General features: G+C 43.8%; 1 protein-coding gene across 1 annotated transcript in view; it reads right to left on the bottom strand.

The window, feature by feature from the left end:
- ptch1 (patched 1) overlaps nt 1–7,866 on the bottom strand; it is a gene marked incomplete in the record, with an annotated part of 54,024 nt that overhangs the window by 25,201 nt on the left and 20,957 nt on the right. Inside the window, 8 exon segments of the mRNA XM_065950060.1 lie at nt 238–278; nt 281–335; nt 1,355–1,510; nt 1,783–1,914; nt 3,595–3,742; nt 5,482–5,603; nt 5,759–5,957; nt 7,680–7,771. Coding sequence (XP_065806132.1) covers nt 238–278; nt 281–335; nt 1,355–1,510; nt 1,783–1,914; nt 3,595–3,742; nt 5,482–5,603; nt 5,759–5,957; nt 7,680–7,771 — 945 coding nt within the window.

Genomic DNA, 7,866 nt, shown 5'->3' with positions numbered 1-7,866 from the left:
CAGGGGAAAACGAAAAATCTGCAGTGGCTGGCGTAATGTTTTTCAAAGGGGGAACATATTTATCATGGAGCGCTGCTTAGATAAGCAGGCTGAGTGTGTGTGTGGCACAGGGGTTGTTTGATGCCACATCACAGGCACAGACAGGCTTTCACACATTCCTCTAAGGAGCAGATAAGACGGCAGAGGGGCAGAAACAGTGGGGGGGGGGGGGAGCGTGGATATATAATTTTTTCTCACCTCAAAGGGGATCCTCTTGTTCTGTCCGGTCTCACTGAAGCATGAGCGAGGAGGAAGACATCATCCACTCCAACGCCCAGAGCCAGGAAGGGTAACACCTGTTTGCACACAAACACACACATTTTCACTCTCCATGAGCATACTGTATATCATACTAAACATATTCTTCTTTACAGATGGTTTGACAAAAGATGTTCCATTCCCTGTATCGTTTCTGAAACCTGATTTCATATACAGTATCAGCTGCTCCTGCTGCAACATCAAATTTCTTTCTTGATTGATTGATAACGGTGTCAGACGGATTCTGTGATTGAATGATTGACTGGTGTTAAGTTGGGCATACACAGTGCGGTTTCACCCAATTCTCGAGGAGCATGACTGATTCTGACGTCTGCCTGAATCGCAGTCCGATCAAGTGTCGTTAGCCGTGCAGTGTGAAGGGAGGAACAATTTGCTGCTCCAGACTGAACGTATGATTTTCTGGCATGTTGGACATTTTTGGTGGTATGACTGCAATGCAGTGATGCAATGCAGTGAGAGCAGAGCCACAATCTGTCTGCTTTATGTTCCTGATCTCAAACCTGCACAAACTGAAAGCACCATGGCAAAAAACAAAAGCTTGATGCTTGAGTGATTGACTTCAACTATCATCTGTGGGAGTTCTCAAAGGAAATTTTATTGACAGTTGTCAATGCTTGGTCCTGATTCAACATGCACAGTGTGAGCACAGACGTCGTGAGCTTTGGTCGAGCATCCTAAACGATTCAATCGTACAGTCTGGGCTAACATTTCACCTTGACCTTTTGAAAACCAGACAGAGTGTGCTCGGCCTCAACAACGCTATCTGACATTACCACTACGGATAGAAGTATTTGGAGCATCTTTTGATTATTATCTTCTCAAGATTTTGTCTTTTTTGGTGTTAGAAAGTGCAAAAACCTACATCATACTTGAAAATGTTTCAGATCTTGTACAACAAATCGATGTCAAAGGATAGAAAATGACAAACATAACATGATACCCAAACATATAACATGTAAGGCCTAACTAGGGAAAGAGTTAGAAATAAACAAAAGTATGTAAATGCAGTGTAATGCATGTACTGTATATGTCATACCTGTGTGGTGGCAGCATTGAAGGAGATGCCCAGCAGAGAGCAGAGGCCCAGACCGGCCGCCACAGAGAGCGTCACCAGCAGGACACCCGCCAGCCCCACGGCCCCCTGAGACTTGGCACAGTCCCACCGCAGCATGGTCAGACACGCATAGGCCAGCTGGGGACACACACACACACACACACACACACACACACACACACACACACACACACACACACACACACACGCACACACACAGCAAACAAGGAATCCATTTATTAATCAACCTATTGCATGTGTCAGTCTGTCTTTAAGCATTTTCCTAAATATCACATCTCTTATATCTAGTTACAAAATCTGTTTAAAACCATATTTCCCAGTTATGAAGTCAAACATGAACATTCAAATGAGGAAATGTATTGATCTCCTTCTAAGTCCCCTGTGCTCACCATCAGCAGGTATCCACTGGCCACACGGATGACGCTGATGTCAGAGAAAGACTTGAGGATGTCCTCCAGAGTGGTGGTGGTGAAAGACAAAACCTTCTGGGAGGAATTTGCTGCCACACTCTGCAACACGGCCTACAGAGAAACAATACACAGACAAGGAAGACAAAGAGAGGAAACGAGAGGAAGAGCATTATAATAGATAGAAGGAAAGACAACTTAAACCAAACCAGGTAATGAGGCAAAAGGAGAAGAAGTGACTCTATGTGATCCCTGTGTTAACGTTAGACAGTGCAGCACGACTTTAAAATTCATAATGAATGTTAATGATGCTGTGTTAATCTGTAATTTGCTACTATCTTGTTCTTTCAAATTGCTTTAGAACCAAATCAGCACATTTGTACGTGTGTGTATTTACTAACTAAATCAGTGCAGGTCACTCTGGAGTAAAGGCCATTGCATTTTATCTAGTTTTCTTTAATATGCCTGCAGAAGAGAACACAAGCTTCCAAGTTTAGCTCATCCTTAAAAATGCTTCATTCACATTCTAAAATGTATTGATTGCGTCTGACGGTAAGCTGAGCGTCATCTGACTGAATCAAAGTGATGTGAAAGCATCAGCATTATACCCAGAGCCCCATCCAACAGGTGAAATATAGCAATGTCGATTTTTAAAAAGCAGTGCTTGTTTAGAGAATAGAGACTATGTCAGATTTATTTCCATAAATTCAGATATTTCCGATGTCTTTATTGTAAAAAACAACAGAATTGCGGTTTATTTCACCGCCCGACTTGCAGCAGTAAAAAAAAAAAAAATCACCTCATGTGTCTTGAGATGACAAAAACGAATCACAGCTGTAAATACTGAGCTCTGCCTCTGTTGAGGGAGGTATTTGTGAGAATCTGCAGACAGCACCCCGAGCCATCCTCTCTCTCTCTTTCACCGTCTCGGGCAGACAGATGGCTTCAACATTGTACTGCACTTACTGCTCAGTGGGGAGCGATGCTGGCTGACACACATTAGGAAGCACGCACTAGATCACACACACACTCTCGAAACCCACGTGTGAACTCGCGCATATGTCAGACACACACACACACCCCCACATGCATGCACATAGTATTCAAGCGGACACACCTGATGCATGTGCATGAACACACACGCAGAATACAGTATTTTTTTTGTTTTGTTCTTTTCATTGATAAAAACACTTCATTCCATTTCTGAATTAAAACCCTCTTTTCTATCAGTGATCCCTGGGCCCCAAGATGAATGGACATTGGGACACACACACAGATACACACACACATACATGTATGCACACACACACACACAAGGTCACGCCATGTCGAACAGAGGTTGGGGCCCCCAAAACAAAGACCAGATGATGTCACACATGAGCCACCAATGGGGCCACAGCTGGGAAAGAGATTGTGTGTGAACTTTTTTCGCGTGTCAGTGTGTGTGCGTCTGTGCGTGAGTTAGAGAGAGAGAGAGAGAGAGAGAGAGAGAGAGAGAGAGAGAGAGAGAGAGAGAGATTCAGCACACCCTTAATGTATTCCAGACCTGCTCAGCCTGTTGCTCCTCTCTACTAGCAGCGAGAGCTTCAGCCCTTTACCACACACCAACAGTGGTTGGAGGATCTATCAGGGGCCCCGGCTTTGGATGGGGCCTTTCCATGTTCACCTGTATCCGGCCGGTGATTTACAATGTGGTTGTAGAGGATTTAGGGTAGATTTCTTTTTCCCCCTTTTTTCCTCCCTTGCCCTCTTTTTTCAGTCTCTCTCTCTCTTGCCTATTTCTGAGTGTCTTACCTCAGAGTATCTCCTCTGCCAGGCTTCCAGTATAGCTGCAGCCTTCTCTTCGTTCCAGTTGATGTGGGAAACATCGTCGTAGCCCCGAAAGTGCTCAAACATCTGCTTGGGAGTCATCAGCTGGAACATGGTCTGTAAGGCCTGGGCACTGCACGGAGGATGGCAAAGAGAGGAGGAGGAGACGATGGAAAGGATGAAAGAGGGAAAGAAAAAAAAAAAAAGAGATCAATGAGAAACAAGCTTTACTTGAACACATCAAGTTTACATGAGGGAATAAAAACGTTGATTTATTAAAGCCTAAAATGTGCTGTCTATTAGTGATGGTTATTCTGTGTTACCATGACACTTTGGAAGGTATTAGAAATCTGTGCCTTTATTTATTTATTTATTCATTTAATCAAAACCAGTGACCTCGCTTCACTGCTATTATTCCTTCCAAAGATATTATCTGCTACACTGGATGACACAATCGATTTTTATTTCATTTCAGGAAATGTACAGACTGGCTTTTATAGCGACAAAGGAAGGAGCCAGACCCCATGAAATAAGTTTCCGGTCCTAATCTGGCAGATTCCTGATCGTGTTCTGACAGATTTTTTTTTAAGAGAGCTGTGGTATCTAATGAAACGAGGAGGAATGCACCGCCCTGGTGCACACAGCGATGACGGCCCATAAAGAATCGCCGCGAATAACTTCATTACAAAAATGACTTTGGAACGGACCGCAGCTTCAAAAAGTTCGAGGCAGTCGAGTCAGTCGGTGTCAGCTCGTCAAACTTTACGAACCGCGGGAGTCGACGTGAGCTAGCCGTTCTCTTTATGAATGTGATCCCTGTAATATGGTGATAATCGAGGTAATGGTGGCAGTTAGTAAACAAGATGTAGAAACTGAGTGCCAGCAGTAACAGGGACCAAATCACACACACACGCGCACGCGCACACGCACACACACACACACACACACACACACACACACACACACACACACACACACACACACACACACACACACACACACACACACACACACACACACACACACACACACACACACACACACACACACACACACACACACACACACACACACACACACACACACACAGACAGACAGAGAGAGAGAGAAACCCACACAGGCAGGCAGGCACGCACAGACACCCTAATGACCCAACCTTGCCAGGAAAAAACACGACCACAAAACAAACAACGCACCCCACTGTACTCTGTTACCGGTATGTGCGTTAATGCGTCAGAGTGTGTATGTGTGTGTTTTTCCTTTGTGTGTACATGCATATCCGTGCACCATTTAAAACTACACTTTTACATTAAATGCTAAATGTAGCAAAGTTTGTGTAACGTACCCTGTCTAAGAATAATAAAATAAATAAAAGATGCATTTTTTTTATTTCTCTGTATATTTAATGGATATAAAACAGTTATAGAGCGCACGTGTTACTCTCTTAGTACTGTACATATTATATCTCCATTGGGATACCGCATAATCTTTAAGCTTTGTCCTGCTGCTTGTGCTGGAATTAAGGCCATGTACCCCAAATCGCTGTATATTTGCACAAACTAGCCAGGCAATAGATCATCCTGTGCACATGTGTGTATGTGTGTGAGTGTGTGTATGAGTAGGTAGTGTCCAGGCAGAACAGTGAGAGCTGAGCAGGAACAGCTGGAGCTCTAAGATTTCACTGGAATCTGCTAATGACTGCAAGATTTACAGCAGCGAGCGCACACGCACGCACACACTCATGCGCGCACGCACCGTTCCGGAGAGCGTTAAAAAGAACACAAAAAAAACACACACTCTTTCCAGAATAAGCCCTGCAGTGATCGCGGCAGTGTTTATGAGGGTGTGTATGTGTAAGTGTGGGTATGTTACCTGAGCAGGGGTCCGCTGCCGTTCTTGGTGGTCCCTCCCACGATCAGTTCCTCCTGCCAGTGCATGTACTTCCTGGACAGACCGTGGCAGCCTCCTCTCAGGGCCCGCGCCACGTCGAATGGCTGGTGCAATAAAAGCAACAGGCGAGAAAAATAACTGTCAGCAGCTAGGCTCAGACTTAAAGGCTTGACGTTAAACCAAAACAAATAAAACTTGTGCAGAGGATATTCTATGCCCCCCAAAAAAAAGCTTGCGCCTACATAAAGTGGGTGCCTACCTTTGTTGAGTTCTTATTGGGCGCAGTGAGGGGACAGTCAGGGTCAGCAGGGTTCAGACAGGGTCTATCCATGTAGCCGTGTCCGACGCCCGCCTTCTCTAACATTTCCTCGAAACCTTCAACGGGGAAGTTTGCCTTTCGCAAGTCCTCGAGGAACTCCTTAGGGTCAAAGTTGGTCCACTGGTAAGGGTCTTTACCTCTGCAGACAGAGTGGAAGAGCTGTCACTGTACCAGAATTTGAAACTTACGATATGGTACTAGTTAAAATGAAACCACAAAGATACCGGTTTTAATAGCACGGCAACAAAAATAGAAGTCCTAGGCACCAAATATTTAAGTTAAGCTGTAGGCATTGTATCAATTTAAATCATATTGTATCAATGTATCATGTAAGTATCAAACATTTTGAATTCCTTAGATAGTATTAAAAAGGATTCTGTTTAAATGGGACTTAAAGCATTTTTTGAGGGGCTGTGCATCGGATTCTGAAGCCCCTTTGATATTGCCAATTCAAGGCGGGAGAATTACGACCTTTTCAAGTCTCGCCTTTCATATAAATGTCATAGAGACGGGGCTGATCAGGCACACGTGCAGCTCACTCTGAAACATTTGGAAAGTGTTCAGGAGTTTTGAACATGTGTGAAAACATCAGAAGGGTTTTATCGGTTATATTTGGAGTTTGTGTTTAGAAGTGCAACTTTTCAGATTGTTAAATGCAAATTTGCGAGGAGTTTCTTTGTTTTTCTGCTGGATTATCTTTTTCAAAAGACACTGCAGTTAAGACAAGAACTGTACGGGTGGACAAAAGGGTGAGAGAACAGAATTTGTTGAAGGCTGAGTTGCACTTTTTCACATGTTTGAGTCAAGTTTTCACCTCCAAAGCCGACAGGTTTTTAATGAAGAGAAAAATCTCCTTCTTGCTTGATGACAGAATACAATAAATGAAGACAAATTCCCATCATGCAATGGTGCAGTGCTGAATTCCTGCTGAAGACCAGTCCTTGTCTCCTCTTTGCCTCACACATTCCAACCTCTCTTTCTCTGAATCTCTCTCTCTCTCTCCGTCATTCAGACTACATTGTATGTGCTTAACCAGGCTTGGGTTATTATTCCCAGCCTCCCAACCAGAACATAGTAAAAACCTTATTTACCATCTAAGATGAACACACACACACTCACACACACACATCCATGAAGTGTGATGACACAGATGCAAGAGGAGACACTCAGTTTCACGCATCTGCAAAATAAATAATGAAAACATACGCAAGGTTGGCAGTGTCCCACACTGTGTGCATGCACACATGCATGCAGAGGTAAAGGTCTGCTGAGTATTACTGTAGCAGCAGGCCATTAGCAACAGAAGGGCCAGACAATGGTGTGAGGCCCAGGGCTGGAGAGAAACTATCGCCAGCGATACGCATGCCAGCAACCACTACAATAGAGCCTTTACAGGGGACGAGTTCAGGACACACACACACACACACACACACATGCACACACACTCTTGTTTCTCTCTAGTGTCTCTTTAGATGGGCTGAGCGTGTTTGGGCAGCCTCTACCAAAGGGGGTAAAAACAAGCAGCAAATCCCCACAGTCTCTCGTCCTCTGTCTTGAAAACAATCTGAAAGTACTGTTACAATACTGTTCCTGTCATTCTAAGCACTCATAAGCTCAATGGATGCATTTTCATCTGTTTGCAAACTGGCCTCATCATGAGGAAAGTCCTTTATGTGCTTAGATAGATTTTTTTTTTGAATACGTCTGATTATGTGACAGGATGCTTAAAAGAGATTGGTCAGTTTAATAATATGCATGCTTGTTTTGGCATGTTGTTATTGAACAAACACATCATAAAATACAGATTCAGTCCAGTAAAAAAAAAAAGAAAAAAAAAAAAAAAGGAGTTCAGTGTACTCACGGGAGATAGAGCATTCCTGAATGGAGCTTGGCGCCCTCCCAGAAACAGTCCAAAGGGGTGATGATGAGGCAGGGATGTAGCTTTTCTATGATCTAATTGGACAAAAAAAACAGGGCCCAGAACAAAACAGGATTGACACACATTGACGACAGGAAGCAAGATAGAGAACGAAAGAAAATCACCAGAG

The sequence above is a fragment of the Labrus bergylta genome, chromosome 2, assembly GCF_963930695.1.
Source record: "Labrus bergylta chromosome 2, fLabBer1.1, whole genome shotgun sequence".
NCBI lineage: Eukaryota > Metazoa > Chordata > Actinopteri > Labriformes > Labridae > Labrus > Labrus bergylta.
Note: the sequence above shows the minus strand (reverse complement) of the source record. Positions and strands in the feature narration are given on the sequence as shown.